Here is a 25010-nt window from a genome sequence, read left to right on the forward strand (position 1 = left end):
TAACATACTCATAAATAATAATTAATAATTGATCATAATAAACTTTAAATTACGTTAAGCATCGTTGTTACGGTCTTTTCAACGTACATCTAAACTAACAAGTATATAAGTTATCGATACGAGAAATCGATCATCTTCCATTTACATGTACAAGCTCGTGGTGGTGGTGCAAAATTAAAAAACAACACGTATACCAATGCTTTCGAAGCGGGTTATTACGGACGATACGTGCGTACATATACGCAATCAAGAAAATAATGTCAAATAAAAAGAGATACGTTGTCAAAGGCATTGCATATCTCTCTCACGTTAAGCAATTAATGCGTTATTTCTCAGAGTATTACAAATGTATAATATCGTATCAAACAAAGAAATCCAATTTACGCGTAAAAATGAAAAACATTTTTTTCTTTTTTTTTTTTTTACAAATATCAATATATATATATGTGCGCGTGCGAGTGCGCGTGTGTATATATAATATAATTAGTAATATTATTATCTCTATACTTTTTGATATCTTTTATCTTTTGCACGTTCTATCACTTTTTTTATTTTTTCGGTTTTTTGTTTTTTTTTTGTTCTTGCGCGCAAATATATTTTCTCTTTAAGAAAACATTTATAAATTCATCGAAAAAAGATTATGCGTCCGGTCGAATCGTTTGTTTCTTGATCATTGAAGTTGATAAAAAAAAAAGTATTAAAAAAATCAGATGACTTTGAATCGTATTGGGGTTATATTTTAGGGGTAGAAAGGTGGCGAGTGTTTATTTTTTTTTATTTTTCGCAACGTTTCTTTTTGTTGTTCGGTATGGAAGAAGAAAAAAGCTTTTTAAAGAAAGCTCTTTTGGGATAATATAATAGGTCGTATGAATTTGGGACGAGAGAAGGAGAGGGGGATGGATGGAAGAATTTTTATTGGTGCGCGATGGGAATCAATTTTTCGCCAGAACCAATAGCCGGTAGAGGAGCTTCAACGGTTAAAACACCGTCCTTGCTCAATGACGACTTGATGCTTTCTGGATTCGTTCCTTTGGGCAGCAAAAATTCACGATTGTATTCCCTGTAGACGGATTTGCTTTCGGTTTTCTCCTCGTGCTTGGCGTGAACCTAAAAAATCATAATCATTTATATTATCCAACGAAACTGTAGGGATAGGAAAAAAAGAAAAAGAAAAAAAAACAAATCTTGAAGGTAGATTAACATAAATCGATAGAGAAAATGTTTCTGCATTCGGGATTGCGTGACATCGGTAATAAAGGATCGCTGTATAGTTTTCTATAGTACGTTTGCTTTATTAGTCCTTTCAAGCTAAACGACAAGCTAAACACACCTTCGACCTATATTTCTTCTTTCTCTTTCTCTTAGTTTTATTTTATGGGATATAGCCTCGTTGTTAAAAAGCTTGATATAAATAGTTTGCGAGGAAAATGCTAGCTAGACGATTCGCGAGGAATGGTTGACCTATTTGTCGTGTCGCGTCGTGACAATGAATCATTCTCGTTGGCTGACCAACAACTATGTACTCTAAGAATCTACTTGCATGAAAGGAACGTAGGTCAGTAGTATATGCTGAGATAATTTCACCAGATCGAGCATATATTTTATCTATCTAATTATTTCATTTTCAGTATGTGTGGACGAAGAAAAAATACAATGTAAAAAAAAAAATAATGATAAAGAATAGAAAAGTACTGAAAGCTCGGAACACACACACATATATATACACGATGGAACCTTGTTTTGCAAGTATAATTTGTTCCGGAAATGCATTAGCAATTCAAAGCACCGTAGCGAATTTCGCCATAAGAAATAATGAAAAATAATTCGTTCCATATAACTCTATTTATTCATATAAAAATGATATAAAATATAAAATATACTAACAATAAGTAAAATTAATTCACGCTGTACCTTTAAACAAAAAATCGTGATTGGTAGACAAAAGATGAGAAAGGGGTGCAAAGGAGTAACGTTATCGCGTGGAACAAGTTTCAGTATTACTAACGAAAGCACTATTATCTATTGGTTCATTCGAATTATGTTCTTTTTATGGTAATGTAAGAAGAAACCTAACTTATTTGCCTCTTTTCGAGAATTTGACGGAAATGTAACATTGCGTTGTCGTTAAAAAGATTCATTGCTCGTATCGCTAAAGTTTTGTTTGGGTGATATTTTTCAACAAAATGTTGCACCGTTTCCCAGATTGTACACATCTCCCTGATTTTATTTGAACTGAGGGATTCTTCCGTCGTATTATCCTCTTCCTCGTCGGACAAAATATTTTCCATAATCTCTTGTTGTTGTTGTTGTTGTTGTTCACGATGCAGATCCATCAATTCGTCAGCGAACATTTTACTTTCCTTAGAGTTGAAACTCGCTGCTTCGCCATGTCTCGCAACGGTACGAATCCCACTACGTTTTTTAAAATTATCGAACCATCCCCTACTGGCCTTGAAACTTTCTTCGTTTTCTACCGAAGTACCTGGCAGTTTACTTACGAGATCGTTATACAAAACTTTAGCCTTCTTGCAGATCAAATTCTCTGTTACAATATCACCTGCTAATTGTTTCTCGTTTATCCACAGTAAAACCAATTTTTCAACATCTTCCAAAACCCGTGGCCGTTGTTTCGATATTCTCGTAACACCTTTAGCCGCATCCAGTCCCATTATTTCTTCTTTCTTCTTCAATATTGTACAAATCGTTGACGTTGATTTGTTGTAATATTTAGCTAGGTTTGCTACACGCATACCACGATTATGTTTCTCGATGATTTCCTTCTTTATTTCTATCGTGATTATTTCTTTCTTTTTAATACCTTCTTTTTCGTTCTTCTTCCTCTTTTGCCCAGGGCCCATAGGGACCATGGTTTCGATACAATCTCACGAGTGAACGGAAAATTTTAAAAAGAAATTTTAATCGATAAAATGATTGGCTAATTAGTTTTTACTTGATTGCAAGCATCATGCTCGTTCATCAAATTAACATATTTTGCTCGTCTCGCGGAACACTCGTAAACCACGTTACTCGCAATCCAAGGTTTAACTGCACACACATATATATAGAAAGAAAGAAAGAAAACCGACGAAGGCCGAGTCAACGCGACCCAAGCCGAAACGACCCAAGCAAACTATGGCTCGAATCGATATACGAGGAATATACGAAAAAGGTGCTTGCTCGAAAACTTTCTTCGCAATTCAAACGATTAACAATATTTCCTACGTAATTTAACTTTAAAGAAAACAAAATGTGCAACGCTACTGATCTTTGTATCCTGCAAATCTTCGATTATGTCATCGGTTCACGGTTATTGTCGCGACGTCATCGACGCGTATAGAAAACACGCGCATTTCATTATAATAAAGTATAGTCAATTCTTGCTAAAGTTTCCGAAGAGTAAATAACTTCAACGAGGAAATGAATTTTTCTACGCGTGTCGAACCAAAGAATTCGATTAGAAGATGAACATTCATTTATTATTCGGTTCGATGACGGTCAAAAGAGGATGATCGAAAAACAATGACTCGGTAGGAGGTGTGCCGGGTGATGAAATTTATCTCTCGTCAAAAGAAAAGGAGTGGGTTCAAAGTGAATAGAAAAAAAATGCAGGTGCATAGGACACGCTCGAGAGGACAAAGCGATAATGTTTCCTCTCTAACGGGTGTGTTGTTATATAAAAGGACGCTAACTAATCTTACCAATTCGCGATTAGAGTTCTCTAAAAGTAATCTGGTGCCAAGGAACGCAGCCTTCACCTTGTCTTCGCGCAAGAATACGTTCTACTTTTAAATTTGACTTTTCTCTCTCTCTCTCTTTCTCTCTCTCTCGATCTATTTTCGTCGCTTTTTCGTTCGTTAAAACAAATCGAAAAAGAACCCCCCTCCCCACCTGTACATTCGACTCGAATTAAAATCGGTTTGTTCTTCATTATTTTTAAAATAGAGTTACGTTAAATGTAATCTTAGAAGTTAGCAACTAGAAAGGAATAAATGTAGAGGAAACGTCAAGTTACTAGACTAGGTGAAACCTAGTAACTTAAGCTCATCCTCCACTTAAATATCGTCTTACCAACTATCGCACTATATACCAGTATCATACTTTTAATCGTTCAGTTTTGATTTCGTATTTCAATCGATTCCATTCGATTCGATTCAATTTCAAGTCATTATTTTTCGTCTTATTTTGAGTATACACGTTCGGATAGAAAAGGAAACAATTAATTTAATCTTTTACACCGTAATCGCGATCAACGAATAAAATAAAACAAAAGAAAAAAAGTAGATAAATAATATAAATATAAATAAATATATATAACACACTAGTTTACCGTAAATCTGTTGCCGGAAAAATTGTAGCTGTTCTCCCGACTACGTATGTTATACGGATTTCAAATATATAACTAGAATCTTTTTATCAGCTCTATTTTTTCTCAAATATTAATCTTAACGCATTAAAATACGCGCGTAAACTAGCGTAATAAATATATAACATATCTTGGTTGGGTTCACAGACGTGCTGGAATTACATAAGTAACTAAATACGGATCACATTGATGAGTCATCGCGAGAGTTTCTCTTTACATATTTCCGTCCCTTCTTCTCTATCTTTTATTCGCGACTCGGATAATTCTGTTTCGCTTCATTCTATCTCCTATTTCTAGAGAAAAACGACACATTCAAAGTATTCTTGCTTTTCCTGATCACGATGCAAAATAAAAATGAACTACTTATCCGCGATTACGCTCGGTTTAATCGTCCTTGATATGCAACACAAGGGGCCTTTTAAGGACAGCGTTCTTTGTCCGAGGCCTTTTCAACCTGAATAAATTGGTCCTTGACCACGATTAAAATCAGCAATCTGCTTTCGAGTATGCAATCCATCCTCTCCCCTTCTTTTTAAGAAGACGCGTATAGAAAATGATGAAAATGTTTGTCGAATCGCGAGATCGATTTCGAACGGCCATTTTGTTTTTATCCAAAGCTCGACTGGGCACCTTCTCGTTTGCATTTACAAAAGGAATGATGATGAATTGGCTTCGATGACGGATGACGTAACTCGATGTAAAAAGATACGATATCGTTGCGTTTAATGAAAAGTATACAAAATGTAGAAAGATTCTTATTTTAAAATAAGAAAACCACCTTGGTCTCGTGGGTTTGCATAAGGGCATCGTATTATATTTTTCCCCTAATCGTAAGAACGAAACGTCTATCTTTCTCTCTTTTTTTTTTTACTTAGCTTTTAGTTATTTTTTTTATTTTTATAAATAAGATAACTCGAGATAGAGGAGAATCGATCATTTGGTTGTTTTAATAATTTCTTATTATCTTATCGCATGCGCGTATACGTTCTAAGATGAATGATAGAAGAATAAGAAAATAATTTCATTCTCTTATCACGGTAGAAAAAAATAGAAAAAATGTTAGATCGAAAGAAAGATATATAAAAAATATAAAAGAAGAAGAAGAAGTAAACGACAATTGTTTCTAATATTTTAGTAGAGAAGTAACTCTTCGTATAATGGTCGAATATTATCCTGGTTTCTTCGCCGTGACGGGTTGGCATAAAATATATTTTTGGTAGCGGTTATTTTTATCCTAAGCCTCAGCGAGAACGTCGGCCAAAGAAGAAGAAGAAGAAGAAGAAGAAGAAGAAAACCGTCTTTTCGTATCTCGAAATCTCTATCATCTTCTATGACCAGAAGAATATTTTCAAGAGTATTCGTTTAGATAGATAAGCTCTAATATAATTAGCGTATGTAACGAAACAAAGTATCGTTCGTTCTTCTACACGCATTGTACTCCTCATCTACACCTAACGCAAAGCATAAGTTTGCGACCTCCTAAGTTTCCCCGAACGGGAAGTGACGTAAGCAAATGTAATTAGAACGTTCCAGGTCGTTCGCGAAGATCTCGAAAAATGTTCCTCCAAAGTATTCCAAAATATAACGACTAGCCTAACGCGTTTAATATATAAACAATTGGACGCGCTATATGGTTTTAATAATAATTGGCCAAACTAATAATATTGGCGCCAATTGCGCAAAAACACTGAACCAGATTTGCATCTTGCCAAACTGCAGCAGGGTTGCGCAAAATATTCGCGCCGGTATCCATGAGTCAGCCTAGCATCATTTTTCACGTCGAAGTTCTTTCATTTCTAAAACTATTGGGGTGAAACAAAAGTTCGTGCGATTCTTTTTTCAATGAATATTGTCCAAAGTAAATTTTACAAAAACTAATCCTCTCCTCGTTATTCGTTTATAATAAATAAAACGCACGAATTTTGGATTCACCCTAAGAAGATTATTTTAGATCGAAAATACGGCTGGATAAACTCACCAATAGTTTGTTGTCCACGGTCTTGACGACGATCTCTTCGGGCGTGTATTGAGACACGTCGAATCGTAGTTTCAACATTTTACTGTCACCCTCGTCCTGTATGAGAGGACTGTTAAGACCATCCAACCAAGTCGAATCATGTTGAGGACTCAGCGAGCTGTTCTGGCTGCTCTGTTGTGTCGTCGTACTGAAATTTTATCAAACGAAGTCAACGATTAGAATCTTATTAATCGATCGTATTATAAATAACGTCATGAAAAAGAAAAGAAAAACGAACAACGAGTAGAACAAAACTACTTGGCTGAAGTTTCATCAGATTCAACTGTCCAACTGACTCGTGACATCATTTAGCGAATAAGAAAGAATAACATTTTGTTCGGAAATATTTTTAATAGTTTTTCGATTCGATCAGGCTCGCCAAAGTTGGACAGCGATCTTCGCATTTATGAATTTTCCTAACCTACGATGATAATGCAACGTACATTGGGGAAAAATGCAAAAGGAAAAAAACAGAGAGATGAAGATGTACAACTTGCCTGCCTAATTGACCAATGTACGATCACTGTGCTATGAAGACGAAGACGAAAACGAAGATAAAAACGAAGACAAAGTACCATTGGTGAACGTATAAACCAACAGAATAGTTAATATATCTATATAACGGATTGGAAGAAAAATAATTTCCTTTTTTTTCTTGAGGATTTTTTTCTTCCAAACGTGACGAACGAATCGTGAATCTATAAATTGATCGTGAACGCGGTAAACTATTACTATAAGAAATAAAACGCTAAGACGAACATGCTATTAAAAAAGTACAATCTAATAAATACATTAGGTTTCTACTACGTTCTACATGAAGTTTGCGAGCAAGCTTTGGATAAGCGAAGGAATTAAGAAACGGGAATGAAGGTTTCTACGAGTGTAGCTGGGTGGTATGGGTGACATCAAATGGTTCTTTTATTTTTCGTTGGCCTAGGCGATGCATTCGTCGTCGTTGTTGCTGTTGCTGTTGTCGTTGTCGTTGTTGTCGTCGAAGCAAGTTCACCTTTTAAAATTATCGAACGCCGATCGTGCCGACGATGCCGTAGGGTCGGCCTTGTCCCAACCATCCAACTTCGAGGTCGTCGAGGTTTTGTGTTCGCTGCTGCTCGTGTGATGCCGACTTCGCATTCGTTGTTGTAGTCGTTGTTAGTCACCCAACGCGTGCCAATGCAGATAGAGTTCAGGCGGAAATGGAGAAATAAAGCAAGACAAAAAATAGAGTCAGAGAAAAAGGGAAATGAAGGAACGGAAAGTGGGGAAGATTATTAATTAATAGCGTGGTTTCTTTTTTTTTTCTTTTTTTTTTTTTTTTTAATATTTATCGTTGTCATTTTGACGGCGTTGCTGGGGTTAGTTTTGTTTTTTATTTGTTTTATTCGAGTTTTTTGGATTGTCAGTAGAGCCAAGTTATTGCGGGTTATCGCACTTTCTCGCGTTATTGCAATATCTCTCGCGAACACTTTCGAATGATAATCCGAGTTTAGGTGTATCGTTCGAGATGATATCTAACGTCTAATCTTTTTTTTCTCTTGTTTTTTTTTCAAAATCCGATAGGAGAATCGACGATGTCGAGGACGCATTTCGATATCGATATCGAACTATCTTTGATCCGTACTTTTAAGCAAATTCTTTCGATATTTCTTAAAATAAGAAAACCCCTAAACGAGAGTAGGATGAAATATCTTTTATATATATACATATGGTAAGATAAGTAGAGGCATTACCCCCTCATTGAGGAAAATCAAGAGAAAACACGTCTATAGGAAGTTACGTATAGTTAGACAGGACTCGTTCGTGCGAGCTAATCTTTCTTCGGCACGCATCGTGCATGGTTACTCGAGTGGGGTAATTGTTAAAAGCCGGGGTTAACTTCTGACGGCTCGTCAATGAAAGCTCAGACGTTGAAAGGAAGCACAATTAGAACACGTTGCACTTAGCAATTTAGAACTTGAACGAACTTGAACGAACTTACCGGCCTGCGCGAACTACTTTGACTTTTTTTCAACGATTCTTTTTTTTTAATGGAAAAATAGCTAGCGAAAAGGTTACAATGCATTCGTTATCGATTTCAAAGCCTCAACCTTAAAACGCGATATACATTCTTATAGTTTTTTCGTCCTTTAAAATTGATAACCTACCGTAACTTGATGACGGTTTTATGCCTCGGAGGATAAAGATCTTCGTCGCGTTGGGTGAAAATCATCATGTCGGGTAAACCAATAAGTATAATAGAAAAAAATAAATTGTCGTACGTAATCGTGTACTCGATAAGCACGAAACGCATACGTCAAATTGCAAGGTTGCGTTAAAACTATTGCGCGTAATAATCGGTCCATCCTGACAGCGTGTGTCGTAGCAACTCCCGATGCTTGATCGTACGAAAAGATAGTGGGGGAAAAAATTTGTGATGAACATGCAACGTGTTACTACTGTCAGGGACAAACCAACCGAGGAATGACTTCAGTATCGGGACCCGTCTTGCGAGAAACGATGCATTCGACAACGGAAGTGCTCTTCAGGCACACCTGGGACTCGCGAAAGGTGATCAAATTCATTCATCCATCGATTTAATGTATTATGCAAAGTCTTCTAGTTAAGGCTCCTTTTTTTTGCCAATGGGATTTTGATGATTACGTTAAAAAGGTAATCCATTTGTAGTTAATCGCAAGAGGGTATATAATACTTTTAACATCAATCGTGTATTTATTTTACAACTGGTGACACGCGAGCGAGTCTTTTTAACGATTCGCTATAAAATATTGTCCTACAAATGACTGTCTCGTCATCCAACACAGACACACATACGCGCGTATCGATCCGTCTTACATTAAAGTAGAAAAAGGGAGGACATCTGTACGCGTCTTTTGTTCGTGTCCTCTTTCCCTTCGCCCTATTTCTCTGTTTCTCTTTCTCTCACACGTGTGTACTATAGATAGCTCCCACGTTCTCCCGTATAATAATACAAGATTGAAAATCGTGAAGCTGAGTTTGGGTTGCGTCTTCGAATGCAGTGACGGAAGATCTAAAAATAGCTGGAACGTACCGACCTATGTAAGCATTGCAGAGGAGAAAGAGTATATGAGAAAGAACGCGATAGTAGGATCGAAAAATCGAACGTCATTTGATATTTAAAAAAAACAAGAACGAGTGAAAAATCTTCGAATCGAAATGCGTACCGATCTCTCGACGATTCTGACCAATCGCGTTTGAGCTTTAACGAGAAAACGTGATCGTATCGCGACACAATGCTAATACGTAATAATAGTCGATCACCTAACGCAGTAAATATTTATTATTATCGTTCGTATTTACGAGTTGCACGCGTGACATGAAAAAGTATCGTTTTTGCTTCGTCTTTATTTAAACACCTTGACCGTTTCTATCTCTATCGGAGAATTATCTCTCGCAACGTTATGACCCATTGATAAGTATTTTAAACAAGAGCATAAATTAATGTTATAATCTAGATCTATCTAGATTATAAATGTGAACGCGCGTGCCGTAGTACCGCTGCCCTTTCACAATTCCCTTATTTGTGTCAAATTATCAAATATTCAAATGAACGTAGAATATAGAATACAAAGTATACGCGCAAAAAAATTGAGATAGGATAATTATTAATATAATATTATATTACGGTAAAAACTTACCTGGTGGTACTCTTAAAGAAATTGCTTTCGCGATTCATGAGTTCGCTGCGGAATCGCGACATCTCGTCCTCCATCTTCCTCATTTCGGCGTCGAAACGTTCCCTTATGTTGGAAAATTCGGTGTCAATGACGCTAAAGTCACCCAACTTGATGGGAATGTTGCGCTTAATTCCACTATCGGCCATATTTTCTCCGTTCCGTGTACACAAAACTTATAATCTTCTCTTTCTCTTTCTTTCTCTCTCTCTTACTCCTTGCTTCCTGGTATTTCTATCTCTTTTTATCTTTTTTCTATCTTTTTTTTCTATTATCCTCTACTCTCTCTCTTTCTTTCTTTCTTTCTTTCTTTCCCTTTCACTGACCCACTCGAAAAAAGATGCTATTTGGTATAATCGAGATTCACACGTGTTACGAAAACTTCAATTTTTAATCGCGAGCAACGATGAATGAAAAAAAATGAATCAAAAACCGTACCCTTCGACGTTTGTTCTAGGAATGAGCGCGCCTTACTCCCAACTCCTTAAATAGTTACGCGAAGATCATTGAGACGTTCGGCTCCTTTCGGTTTTGTTCGCCCACTCTCGGCTATGATCGTTCGCTAACACGCGCCTCGACCGATCGAATATCGATATATCTCGAAGTTAGACGCGCTCGATATTTAAACCACATTTCGTTTCGAAAGTTTACTTCAAATTTCGATTGTCCGAAAGATAAGATTAACGTTTCTGTAATTAATCATCCTGTTTGTTTAATTAGTAGAAAATTGCGTTTCAAATGGATGCATAAAAGACGCAACCCTGATGCATATTTTTGCGCTAATATATTAGATTAAGTCACGAGTAACTTTCGTTTTCTTTTTATTAGACATTTATTTTGCTTTCGTTAAATAACATAATTATATTCATTTATTGGTCATTTAGCTGCAACGTAAGTTACTTATGACTCAACCCTAATGTATTAATAATATATACTTTGCAATCGATTGTTATTAATATAAAAAAAAAAAAAACAAGATGCGAATGCAGAACGTAAATAAGTAGATTATCGTAGGCGTAGTTGAAACATCGTCTCAAAATTAGATAAAACACTCATTGAATACCGAGGGAAATGCGATGACTAATACGTCTTACGATCGTTTCCTTATTGAAGAGCCCTTTTAAGAAGGAAATAACGAATAGAAATTATAAATAATGTTCTCTAATCGGGTGCTGACGCGCAATTCTTTAAAAAATCGATTCGATTCCGAGGTGATTGTGCCAGTCCGCGGTAAAACGATGTCAGATATTAAAGAGGCTCTCTTATTCACTAAAGATCGATTCATTCGAACGAAAATATTTCTTTCGAAACACATCGTGAAATATTTTTACATCGCTTTTCCTTCGGCATTCGAATTCCTTGGCAATTCGCCCGCGAAACGTGAATGAGTTTAACGAGATTTAGTCGCGGATAATTCGATTTTCACGCTGATAATTGGCTATCTAGACTACGGCGGTCTATCAAAAGCTTTCGGTTCGATATTAACGAACCTAGATAATATAATTCTACCGTTTAATAATTAACGTGAAAAATATATATATATCTAAATCAACGATTAAGAATTACTAGATCAGTTGGAGAAGTAAGATTTGATTAATTTGATTGAAATTGAAAAATGCGTGTCACAGATGACGTAAGTCGTCGACCAACGTAGACATTATAAACGTGTTGTCATATATAACGTGCGACTACGCTACATCGCACAGATAAGGTCGCTAAAAGAAGAAATAAGTCGTCGAGAAAAGGAAGGCCGATGATTAAACTGTGTCAATGTCAGAATCTTCGAAGCTTGCGGTCCAAAGTAAATGCTCGAAAAGAGAGACCTGCAAACCGGTTCTACTTCTCTCTTTTCTCACTCTCTTTTAAACATAGTTAGCAAAATCTTCAAACGTTTGTCTTTTCTCTGCGTGGGGGAACTTGACTCGCATGACGTCATCTATGTGGGGGTTACGCTGATCGATAGAACGAGTCGCAACGTCCCTAATATGGACAGAGCATGAATTCGTTACACATGATACGAATGACCGTATCTAGTTGTAAGGGTTTTGTGAAGAAAGTTTACAAATTGTCTATCGAGATCGAATTGGCATACGAGATCGTTCAATCCGACGAGATCTATTATCTATCGCGACCGAGATCTTCCTTCTTCGAGGAAGATAAGACAAACAGTTCTAGAAACCGTCCTATTTTCTTCCTATCCTCGACATTGAATCGTTAAAGAATGGTCAAGAGAGAGAGAGAGAGAGAGAGAGAGAAAGATTCGTTGAACGCTTAAAGAATTCGTTCGAACGTCTCTGGCCTCGGATACTAGGGCTGTGTCGGATTTGGTTAGCTATTAATAACTCTCGGCGCGTACCGAGGAGATGCTATCTCTTCCACGAAGTTGCTTTCCTTCTTTTCTTCGACGTACCAAACTTGAGCATAATGTCTAACGAAATCCTTCGACATTTGACGTTTTAATCGCTTCCAAAGAAATGATTCCTGGTAACCAGCAGGTACCCATTTCCATCTGAAAGGGTTAAACTTCGTTTAGATACGAGTTATCCTTTATCGCAAAGATTTCATACAATTATTATTCTTACTCAAAGGTAAAACACTTTAAGCGAACCCTTCTCAACAATGTTATTTCTATTTATCTTCTTTTTTTTCTTAACGTTGCTCGAACGAGAGACATCGGTGTTGCGCGTTGCAACAAATACCTTGTGTAATCAACATTATTTTATTATTTTTACCTATAAATTGTCGTCTTTCTAGATAATACATGTAACATGTATTTATATTAGCGCGCGTGCTAATGCGAAAGGTGGATTGTTGCCAAGAATGCATCATTGTATCGCAAGTACCTTAACCTTTCTTCATTCGATGATGTAACGATTGAAAGCATTTTTATAAAGGTACTTCTACTTGAGAATTATTACTCTTTCATTGTTCTTCTGAAATAGAAAGGAACAAATAACAACATGAAATGAATTAAAAAAAGAAAGTATTATATTAGAAAAAAATAATAATCTAACCTAAGAACGGGGAATAATCTTCGAATGCGCAATGGCTCGAAATCTAATAAAATTGAATAAAGTAAGGAGACGAGATTGAGCGATTACATCGAATTAGAGCTTATTCCGGAGCTTCCTGAATAAGATAACGATGATAATAGACAATGTACTTGTAGAAAATCACAAATAAGAATAAGACATTTGAATAGTTGCCCCTTGAGGCGCCACTTGTCGCAATTTTAATCCCTCTGACGGCAATTTGTGGTACTTATAAATTGGGAATTGGTCAAACTAGGATACATATCTACATAGGTTATAAAAAACGACGCAATGCAGCGACAGGAGAAAACGTTTGAAAGTAAATATAAGCTTAATGATGATTCAAGAATATCAAAAAGTGAAAAAATATTTAAAAAATATAAAATGGAGAAGTATAGTAATAAAAATAAGGGTAAGAAAATGGAAGAATTATAAGTCATCGTGATTAGCGATCGTAAATTATTTTTAGGTTAGATTCTAATGCTTTCGATGTGTTATATTTTTGATAGTTGATAAATGGCAATTTCGAACAACGTTAGCTATATTACGTGATATTTATAAACAATATCACATGGATGAATATGGTCAGCTGCATAAATATGATCAGCAGAATAAATATGGTCAGCAGAATAAATCTGAATTTAAAATTGAAATGAGGTAAGATCATTAAATGTAAACAATTGTCAACGACTCTTCAAAGTTCAACCAACGTGCTCTTCGAATTATATATCTATTAATGTTTTATTAATTGCATTAGCGAACCAAAAAAAAGTCTCAACTTTTTTGACATAGCGAGGAGTGCGTACTTACAAAAGAAGGCAGATAAAAAAAGAAAGAAAGAAGAAATGTTAAGAATAAAAACGGAAAAGGAAGAAGCTTTACGGAAATACAAGGAGAAAAAAATGCAAAAGTATAAAAAGTTATCGAAGAAAACGAAGAAGGGTCAGCCCGTGATGAAGGAGAGAATAGAACTTTTATTGCAAAAAATACAACAAGATAAAAACAACGGGATTACTATGTAAATTATAAATTTAAAAATATATTTAAATCTAAATTATATATTTAGATGCAAGTATCTGTTGCGAGTTGAATTTGCTCGTACGTAGATTATTTTCATTAAACGTTATTTTCATGGATGTACAAAATAATAAAAAAGAAATAAAATAATGAGCGGCTGATTAGAACGTAGTGACTACAATGTGAACTTAACCCTAGTTGAAATAATTGTTTGTACATTACTCCCTATAGTTTTTATACGGTTGCACCTATCTTTAAAGAAAAATAATTAGCTTAAAAAGAAATAATCGATCGAGCAACTTGAGGAACGTCCTCCTCTCTATCGACCAATCGATTAGAAAGGTAGAAGAGAAAAGAGTGGCGCGCGCTCGAACGATTTAAAGAATAAAGTTTTTTCGCGCGCGTACCAGAGCGCATGCGCGTTGTTCTTTACCGTCGAGCCGTCAACCAGTGAACGATTGCAAATGGCGACAGCCACGAAATCTTTGGCACCGACTCGCGAATAGTTTCACGCTCACCGTGCACTACGCGACCGAGCCGCGCTTGAACGCTGTCCTTAACCCAGATCGGTATGTATTCTTTCCTTTAAACGATTTCTATCTTTCATCTGACAGATCGTTCAAAAGAGTTTTATCGAAGATTCTTCCAAGACGGGCCAACTTTTATCCCGTACGGCAGATATCCTCGTTACCCCGCGCGTCGAGTAAAAGACAGCTTGCCTCCGGTCTCTCTTCCCCGCCGAAATATCTACATTACACTCCTCTTACTCTCTTTCTCCTTCGATCGATACGTCAGACGATTCTATTCTCCTCCTGCTTCTTCTTCTTCTTCTCTCTCTCTCTCTCTCTCTCTCTTTCCTCCTATTCTCGTCCTATTCTCGTCCTATTCTCGTCCTATTCTCGTCCTATTCTCGTCCTTTTCGTCGACGTCGTTGTCGTACTTCGTTCGCGACACAATTTCTTCACCTCCGCCGCTCTTCCTCCTCTTCTTCCTTTTCTCTTTTCCTCCTCTTCCTCCTCTTCCTTCTCTTAGTGATACCGCGACGATTTACGAATCTCCCTTTGTCCGCCAATCGTTTTTATTGAGTACGTGAGATTCTAACGAGAGTGATACTACTGTCAAAATCAGAGAGAGTACATATTATTTTGAATACTTTTCTTATTAGGTATGAAGCTGTATTTTTTTATTTATTGCCTAGAAATTAATTGGTATCATAGAGCGAATAGAAAGTTAGCTAATCTTCTTTAATTTCTCTCATTTTTGTCTTATCCATGCGAAGCGAATGAACACACCGCATCAGATATTTTCTCTCAAAGAATACTCATCGGCGATATATTTGACTTTACAGGTGGTTCAAGCAAAAGGAGGCAAGATGCCGGCTGTTAGAGGTGATGGCATGCGAGGATTAGCCGTCTTTATTTCAGACATTAGGAATTGTGAGTTCAACGATTAATATATTTTCGTGCTTTAACAGTCGAATACGATTAGGAATAAAAATGGAATATCTCTCCTAAAACTGTCCTTATTGGTGCGCTTGTTGAGATATGTGATGCCATTGAAATTTATATGACGTATAAAATGTGTAAAGAGACAGGGGGCGGAGTCCTGATATAACCGATATAAGAGTATCTTACTGATAGCTTTGCTTTTAAACACGGATGCATAAAAAGATTTTGATAATGTTTAGGAAGGATATAATGTGCCCTAAAAACAAATTAGGATGTTCTATTATTTACTTCTGCTAGTAATCAATGATAATATATTTATCGTATTATAAATTTTCATTTGTCTAACAAAATTTAGTGGCTTAAGCTTCGATTGTAAATAAATCAATATTTGGCTCTCTTGATGAGCAGCCAAATGGCATAATGCCATTATAGCTTTTCAAAAAAAAATATATATATGACAATACAATGTCTATGTAGTCATTATGTGTGTCCAAAAGTTTCATTAATTAAATATATCATTTTTAAATCTTTGCCAAATTATAAAAAAGATTAATAAAACGGATCTTTGTTTTAATTGTAAAGCATGTATGTCATGAAAAATGCAATAATTGTTCAGGTAAAAGTAAAGAGGCAGAAATTAAAAGAATAAACAAGGAATTGGCAAATATTCGCAGCAAGTTTAAAGGCGATAAGACACTGGATGGATATCAGAAGAAAAAGTATGTGTGCAAGCTTCTATTTATTTTCTTGCTCGGTCACGATATCGATTTTGGGCACATGGAAGCAGTTAACTTGCTTTCCTCTAATAAATATTCGGAAAAACAAATTGTAAGTGGCATTAATCTACTATATATATATACATTTAAATATAAGAATACTTTATAAGTGATATTTTCTATCTATATTTATGTATTATTTGCAGGGTTATCTTTTTATATCAGTTTTAGTAAATACCAATAGTGATCTCATTAAATTAATAATCCAAAGTATAAAAAATGATCTTGCGTCTCGCAATCCAATCCATGTAAATCTAGCGTTGCAATGCATCGCTAATATTGGTAGCAAAGAAATGGCAGAAGCATTTGGCAACGAAATTCCAAAGTTACTTGTGTCGGGGTAAGTAGGCACTTTCCATTCTTCTCTAGGTTGTATCGCATGCTTATGGGATTACAAGTATATATATATACTTTTTTTTTTTATTTATTTCAGGGATACAATGGATGTAGTTAAGCAAAGCGCAGCATTGTGCTTGTTGCGATTATTACGTACTGCCCCTGACGTTGTTCCTAGCGGAGAATGGACATCTCGCATAGTACATCTTTTGAATGATCAACATCTTGGTGTTGTAACCGCAGCTGCATCGTTGATAGATGCACTCGTTAAGAGAAATCCTGACGAATACAAAGGCTGTGTTAGTCTCGCAGTTTCCAGATTAAGCAGAGTATGTATTTCAAACAGAGTTCGCTCGTCTCTCCTTCAACTATTATAAATCAAACTAATTCTTTATTATTATAACGAATCTCTCTCTTTTATAATTTTAGATCGTAACGTCAAATTACACAGATCTACAAGACTATACTTATTATTTCGTGCCAGCTCCGTGGCTGTCTGTTAAATTATTAAGATTGTTACAAAATTATACGCCACCAGGTAGAAAAATATTTAATTTCTCTGACAAATTGTTACAAAGAAATTCCTATTTATAATATGGCCTTATTAACAATTGTATTTGTATATTTAGCTGAAGATCCAGGAGTCAGAGGAAGATTAAACGAGTGTTTGGAAACGATATTAAATAAAGCTCAAGAACCACCAAAATCAAAGAAAGTACAACATTCTAATGCAAAGAACGCAGTTCTCTTTGAGGCTATTAGTCTAATTATTCATAATGACAGTGAACCAAATTTATTAGTACGCGCGTGCAATCAATTGGGTCAATTTTTATCAAATCGTGAAACGAATCTACGTTATTTGGCATTGGAATCTATGTGCCATTTAGCCACATCCGAATTTTCTCACGAAGCTGTGAAGAAACATCAAGAAGTAGTGATATTATCTATGAAGATGGAAAAAGATGTGTCAGTAAGGCAGCAAGCGGTAGACTTATTGTATGCCATGTGCGATAAGAGTAATGCGGAAGAAATAGTACAAGAAATGTTGAACTATCTCGAGACTGCGGATTATTCTATCAGAGAGGAAATGGTTTTAAAGGTAGCCATTTTAGCGGAGAAATATGCTACAGATTATACTTGGTACGTTGACGTTATCCTAAATCTGATCAGGATAGCCGGTGACTATGTCTCGGAAGAAGTCTGGTATAGAGTTATACAGATTGTCATTAACAGAGATGACGTACAAGGATATGCCGCTAAAACTGTTTTTGAGGTATATATCGAACTATTTCTTATTCCTACTTTGATCTTTTCTACACGATACTTTGACAAGAAACATTTTAGGCTCTGCAAGCGCCGGCGTGTCACGAAAACATGGTCAAAGTCGGCGGATACATTTTAGGAGAATTTGGTAACCTTATTGCTGGCGATCAGCGCTCATCTCCATCCGTACAATTTCAACTATTACATTCCAAGGTACTCTAACTCTTTTTTCTCTTTCTCCTTATATTATAAAATATGTATTCTTCTTCTTGATAACATATCCATGTCTATTCTAGTATCACTTGTGTTCCCCGATGACACGAGCGTTATTGCTATCTACCTACATCAAGTTTGTTAATCTCTTCCCCGAAATACGGACCCAAATCCAGGACGTTTTTAGACAACACAGCAACTTACGTAGCGCGGATGCCGAACTTCAGCAAAGAGCATCGGAATATTTGCAATTAAGCATAATAGCTTCTACCGATGTATTGGTATGTTGAAAGATGCGCGTGTGTATATTCCTTTTCATTTAAATTTAAAATTTAATAATAAATGTTTGCGTGAAATTAAATAGGCAACTGTACTAGAAGAAATGCCTGCGTTCCCGGAACGAGAATCCTCGATTCTCGCAGTTTTAAAGAAGAAGAAACCTGGCCGTGTACCGGAGAACGAAATAAGGGAAAGCAAGAGCCCAGCGCCAAACACCAATCATCACACAGAAGCACCATCAGTTACAGCAGTTTCCGCAGTTAACAATACTTCTGCAGATCTGTTAGGTTTGTCGACGCCACCTTCGTCTCAGCCAACAAGCAATACCGGTGTTCTTCTGGACGTCTTAGGTGATATATACAATATGCCAAATAAAGTTGGTGCGACCAACGGTACTCAAAATATGTACAATCCTAAAAAGTGAGTTATTTAAAAAAAAATCATCATTCGTATAGAGTAATGAGATATCAATTATCAATATACTTATGATCGGCTTGTAGATTCGTTTGTAAAAACAATGGAGTACTCTTTGAGAACGATTTGATTCAAATCGGAGTTAAATCCGAATTCCGGCAGAATCTAGGACGCGTTGGTCTTTTCTACGGCAATAAAACTCAATACGCGTTACATAGTTTTCAACCACAATTATCGTGGTCGGAAGAGAATCAAGCAAAGTTGGCTGTCCAGGTTAAACCCGTCGATCCTGTCTTGGAAGCTGGTGCTCAAATTCAACAGATGATCAATGCTGAATGTATCGATGACTACAGTGGTGCGTAAACTTATTATTTTTATATCTAACCGTATTAGAAATCTTAATGATTTTACCTTGCTTTTGTTTCAGACACACCCAGTATGCTTATATCTTTTATTTACAACAACGTACCACAGAAAATTACTATGAAGTTACCATTAACGATAAATAAATTCTTCGAACCAACAGAGATGAATGGAGAATCTTTCTTTGCACGATGGAAGAATCTTGGAGGGTAGGTAGATTTAAAATGAAAAAAGAAAAAAAAGAAAACCGTTGTATTGTATCGAACATATAGCAAATATTTGTATATTTTCAGAGCGAATCAACAACGTTCGCAGAAGATATTCAAAGCGCAACAACCGATGGATTTGGTTCAAGTTCGTACAAAATTGCAAGGATTTGGAATGCAGTTGCTGGATGGAATCGATCCAAATCCCGACAATTTCGTTTGCGCGGGTATCGTTCACATGAGAGCTCAACAAGTTGGATGTTTATTACGTCTTGAACCGAATAAACAGGCTCAGGTAATATTTTGTGATATTTTTCTAAACCTTTGTTGAATTAGTCACTATACAAATGACCGTATACGCTTTGTTCAGATGTTCCGATTAACGGTGCGCTCGAGTAAAGAATCCATGTCCGTTGAGATCTGCGACCTGCTAGTGGATCAATTTTAAAAAGGCCTAGCAGGCGTGTATAGAAGCGACGAAGGAAGCTAGTTCATGGTCACGTCGCGGGAAGGCACGATAACGCTTTGTAATAATCCCAAATGTCGACCGCGTTGTGCCAGAAAAAAGAAAATACTGATAATTAAGCGTTAAGAAGCGTGTGCGATCATACCCAAGCTTACGGATAGACATCTTTGATTGCTATAATATTCAACGCCATGAAAATCATGCTCTCAAGAGATATTTGGTGGCACGTAAGAAGATGGTTTTAAGAAAAGAATTTACGAGGTTTCCTAAGCAGCCTAGCGTTAGGACGTAAGATTAATATAAAAGATTAATGAAAGAAAAGAAACAAAAGTTTAGACGAACAAACAAAAGTTCAATGATATATGTACTGTAAGAGGTATCATTGTACTTTGTCTATCGTTTCTACGCGACGTTTCCATCTTATCAGACTCAGCATTCCGGCACAGACGTAAACGTATGTACCTTTAGTTTCTAATTCCACGTGTCGGGTTCGTAGACGTTATTCTCAACGTCCGAAATCGTTTTTGGGTTCGAATTTTGTCAAGCAGAGAAGGGAAGCAAATAATTATTCGCACCGATCTTTCATTTCGTTTTCTTTTTGAAAGCGTCTTGGTTCCATTTATATTTTCTGTCTGTTATGATGCGTGTCTGTTCTTTGTCTGCTCTGTGTGTGTGTGTGTGTGTGTGTGTGACAGACACTCGTGCCGTACAAAACAAAACGCGAGTATGCGCGCGGTATACGTTTTTTTATATAACGAGCATCATACGAAATCCAAAATAATCCTCAATAATTTTACGATATATGCATAATATCGTAGCAGCGTTGTTTAACGCAACATATCAGTTTTCTCGTAGCACACGCACTCATATGTCGCAAGTGCCATTCTATGCAATCACTCGTTAAGAACTATCTATATCGCGTTGTGTCCATTTTGCCTTTACCATTTCTCTTCCGAGTTTCTTCAGACCTTTCTTTCTAATCTCGTTTTCATCCTTATGCAATGACATCATGCAAAGATTAAGTAAGTAGGTTTGTAGTTGCGTTAGGACAATTAGATCATCCAAGTTTCATTCGTTTGGATATTTTTCCTATATTTAAAAGAAGCTCGGTGATAGAAGATTTCTATAATCAATTCTCTTTTTTCTCTGCTTCCTATAATATTCTCTCTCTCTCTCTCTCTCTATTCTTCTGCTTAGTTTCGCGGGATAAATCCATGGCTGGTAAATTCCCCCAACGATATTGCATGTAATAGAAAAAGCAGATAATACGATTATGTCGATATTGATAAATGATGCTTGTCGAGAACGTAATGTGGTGGGGCTCCGTGATGATCCTTTTTGATGAATAATCGAGAGCGTTGATGAATTAGTTTAATTTCCATGTAAGCATGACTAGAGATTGATCTTTAATTAATTTTAACGAATTTTATATGAGATGTATATTTCATTAGTAACATATGTAATAGAGACGCAAGCCGTGTGTGATTACATTGTACAGGTGATATTTACAATGCACTGCTGAATGCATAGGAAAGATTTGTCGCGTGATTGTGGGACATATATGAAGAATATGTGACAAAACGATATATTGTCGAAAGAACGAGAGAACGAGAAATGATTAACGAGGAGGAGGAGGAGGAGGAGGGGAGGGGAGGGGGAATGGGAAAGGAAGGAAAAGCAAAATGCAGCTTTAAAGCGACGTTGAGACATGATATATAGTTTACGAAAGACGATGATAATTAATTCAGATGGATTGTAAAGCTCTATTCAATTGTAAATAAGTAATTTTCATTATAATAATTCTAGAAGCAATACTACCGTTAATGCGGGATTGCTTGTTCGCGAGATATGTAGATCGCAGTACTCGTAGCCTCGAGAGGAAACTTCTTTGATTAATTCCTTTAGTAGTTTTCTTCTTCTTTTTTTTCTCCTTATCCTTTTTTTTTTCCAATTAGGATTCCATCATCAAATTTTTTCCTATTGCATCTACTTCTTCTGTTCGTTCAAAGGGCACTCCAAATATGCCTTTTTTATGCATATTATATATATATTTTTTGCTCTTTATTTAATAATAAGTCCACACATTATTATATTGTACAATGGTATATAGATACATATCTGTTGAATGTGAATGTTAACTTATAATATATTATCAAAGTTATTGATTTAAATGCGTTTGATGATCGGCGGGGGGAGAGGGAGGGGGAGGGGGTCTACGTATTTTACAGAATCGAAAGAAAAAAAAAGAAAAGAAAGAAAAAGATGCCTACAATTCTTCTCACACATATTTTACGTCGCGTAGTAATATCTTAAAAGGGATATGAAAATAATATAAAAAAAAAAAGCCTGTACAAATTTCGAGCCGATAATCGGAATGATGATGATGATGATGATGACGACGATGACGACGATGATGATGATGATAAACCGAGAGGAAAAAATGCAAAGAAAGAAAGAATAATTAAATATATATAATCGTGGACAATAAAGTATTACAGGCGATTTTTTTGCGAAGATAGCTTAACTGCGACACAACAAACAAACAAACAAACAAACGAAAGAAAGTCCGTTTTGAAGACGGAAAAAATTAGAAATTGTCTTTTGCGAATTCGGGATACACGTCCTATCCCATCCAATTAAAGTAGTATTCAATGTGTTATATATGTGTAAAATATATCCATGCAGAATCTCATTACTAATTTCGAGCATTTCTACTTCTTCCTCTTTTGTTATCTTCTATTCTTATTTTTTTTTCTTTTTTTTTTTTTCAAAAAGTTGTGTTCCAACGAAGAAAAATAAATACTCGTTTTCTGCTCGAGAGAAAGGAATAAGAGATCGAACGATTATATTATATATTATTCGCCAGTCATGGATTTTTTAATATCGCAAATAATCGACGACGAAAGAAAAGAACCAAAAAAAAGTAGCTCTCTTATTTTCTTTTTTTTTTTTTTTTTTTGGACAAGTGAACCACTAATGAAAACAAAAAACATTTCTAAAAATTTATTATGCAAAAATTGAAAGTAGCGTGTAGAGGTTCGTTTATTTGTTATATATATATATATCGGTACAAAAATTAAGATGAATGATGATATATATTCGAGATAATTGTATATTTAATGTCTTATTGTTAGTTTCCGAATGGATGCGTGTGTGTACGTGAGAGAATTTCGCGTGCGCGGGTATATACGATAATATATATATATATATACACGAGAGAAACATTTGATTAGATTTTTCATTTTTTTTATTTACGTAAAATAGGGGCACATGGAAAAATCGGTACTTTCTCTTTTTCCAAATTCAATCTTAATGCGATAAAAAAAATGAAACAAAAAAAAAAAAACACGTAGGGTTCCTTTAGCTTTATAAAATTAATTTATATATTTTATCCCTCTTCCACGAGCACTGCTGGCGAAGAACGAAAAATAATAACGAGCGCGAATCGCTTATTGTAATATTTGATTATTTTATATTTTTTAGTTATATATATATATATATATATATGTATACATATTGTTTTAGAGAAGACTTTGATTTATATTATATTGAACAAATATATAATAATAATAATAATAATAATAATAATAATAATAATAATGATGATAATAATGTTATTTCGTATATAAAAAAAAAGTATAACAAAAGAGACGAAGATACGTTGGATGTTTTTTTCTGTTTTGGTTTTTTGACAATTTTCTTTTGTTTAGCATCATTTTGATAGTTTTGCATCAGCCTGTAATGCGTTAGCGAGAGCATTGTCAATGGGTGCCGTGACGTGCCGTGCCAAATACTCCGAAACGCAAATGGGTCCACGAAAAAAAAATGCTATTATACGACGGAGACCAATATAAGATGTACGCCAAACTATATAAAAGGCTAACGATAAAAAGGAAAAAAAAGAAGAAAAATATAACGAAATATATTTCATTAAAAATCCTATATATATATATATATGTGTGTGTATGTGTGTGTTACCATGAAAGACCGAAATTGGATAATGTCAAGACTGCTGCATGTTCATAGTATTTGTTACAAATATTAATTTGTTTGAATAAATTCAAATATTCGGTCTTTTACTGAAGTGTTTGGTACGTGTTGACGTTTACCGGGTGAATCTTGGCATTATCCAATTTCAATATACATATATATATATATATATATATATATAGAAGGGTCCTTATTTACATCGTTTTAGAATTTTTTGTTTGCCGCCCCCTAAATATCTTCTAAATACATAAACAAAAATTTGTATAAATTTTGAGCTCTTAATTTTAATATTAACACGCTCCCCAGAGTTGTCAAAGTTTTCAATGGAAAATAAGGACCACCCCCTAATGTACATGTATAGTTAGAAGAACTCGATACTATAAGAATCAAAATGAATGGTAACTCGCGCTCGTGTTTCGACGAGAACAAAACGACGAGCATGATCGAAATGCTTATGTCCGTTTTATTGTTCATTAAATTATTATTTATTATTTCCCTGCGGGTCTGGGAAAAAAGAATAAGACCGCAGTAATCCCTGCTTGTCGTAAAAGGCGATTAAAAGGGATAAACCCTTCTGGTGTGTTATTAATATTATTAATATTATTATTATTATTATTATTATTATTATTATTATTATTATTATTATTATTATTAGAATATCTTACATTTACATTTACACTTACATTTACAGACTTATCGTGTATAAATTAAAAATTAGGGGTATTTTAGAATACCCATTAATACGCTCATGCAAAGCACCAATGACTTTTGGCTAGACGGCTGACGAATGTCTTTTATTCTTTGTTTTTATTTATTTTTTTTTTTTTTTTTACAAACGCTTCCGTGCAAGCCAAAAAAAATAATTTATTATTAAATAATTACACGCGTAATTGTGTATGTATACGATGATTCGTTTTGGCATTATGTTTCTTTCTTTCTTTCTTTCTTTTTTTTTTTTTAAGTGCATACTTCGTAAATAGGAACAACGAATTTTTTCACGTAATTTTATCCAATTAAGATTTTCGAAGTTGGCGAAAACGTCCATTTATTGTTCCTTTTTTATACTCTTTTTCGTAACAATTGGGTCGTTTCTTTTTATCATATCTAACGTGTTATAATTGTCGGATAAAATGTTTAT

General features: G+C 35.3%; 3 protein-coding genes across 6 annotated transcripts; 2 read left to right on the forward strand and 1 right to left on the reverse strand.

Annotated features, from left to right (window-relative positions):
- Window positions 1–581: 581 nt before the first annotated feature.
- LOC122514517 (heat shock protein beta-1) lies at window positions 582–13179 on the reverse strand. Of its 2 annotated transcripts, XM_043631399.1 has the most exons (6): window positions 13084–13179; window positions 12652–13002; window positions 10034–12578; window positions 7387–7503; window positions 6342–6528; window positions 582–1107 (listed from the first exon to the last, which is right to left on the reverse strand). In XM_043631399.1, the coding sequence occupies exons 3-6, from the start codon at window positions 10216–10218 to the stop codon at window positions 913–915; spliced, it is 684 nt and encodes a 227-aa protein (XP_043487334.1). In that variant the 5' UTR covers window positions 10219–12578; window positions 12652–13002; window positions 13084–13179; the 3' UTR covers window positions 582–912. The 2 variants fall into 2 exon arrangements, with proteins under 2 accessions (XP_043487334.1, XP_043487335.1); XM_043631400.1 differs by lacking the exon at window positions 7387–7503.
- Window positions 8724–22581, forward strand: LOC122514516 (AP-2 complex subunit alpha). 3 transcript variants are annotated; one of them, XM_043631396.1, is made up of 14 exons: window positions 8724–8924; window positions 15467–15554; window positions 16183–16394; window positions 16489–16682; window positions 16776–17007; window positions 17108–17216; window positions 17308–17951; window positions 18023–18154; window positions 18238–18435; window positions 18519–18853; window positions 18934–19202; window positions 19275–19419; window positions 19504–19711; window positions 19787–22581. In XM_043631396.1, exons 1-14 carry the CDS (start codon window positions 8838–8840, stop codon window positions 19862–19864), a joined length of 2931 nt encoding a protein of 976 aa, XP_043487331.1. In that variant the 5' UTR covers window positions 8724–8837; the 3' UTR covers window positions 19865–22581. The 3 variants fall into 3 exon arrangements, with proteins under 3 accessions (XP_043487331.1, XP_043487332.1, XP_043487333.1); XM_043631397.1 differs by lacking the exon at window positions 8724–8924 and adding an exon at window positions 14553–14687; XM_043631398.1 differs by lacking the exon at window positions 8724–8924 and adding an exon at window positions 15114–15283.
- LOC122514518 (thyroid transcription factor 1-associated protein 26 homolog) lies at window positions 13367–14310 on the forward strand. The gene is made up of 3 exons (XM_043631401.1): window positions 13367–13513; window positions 13611–13758; window positions 13859–14310. The coding sequence occupies exons 1-3, from the start codon at window positions 13393–13395 to the stop codon at window positions 14121–14123; spliced, it is 534 nt and encodes a 177-aa protein (XP_043487336.1). The 5' UTR covers window positions 13367–13392; the 3' UTR covers window positions 14124–14310.
- Window positions 22582–25010: the final 2429 nt, after the last annotated feature.

Source organism: Polistes fuscatus, unplaced genomic scaffold, assembly GCF_010416935.1.
Source record: "Polistes fuscatus isolate 324 unplaced genomic scaffold, CU_Pfus_HIC Scaffold15, whole genome shotgun sequence".
Taxonomy (NCBI): Eukaryota; Metazoa; Arthropoda; class Insecta; order Hymenoptera; family Vespidae; genus Polistes; species Polistes fuscatus.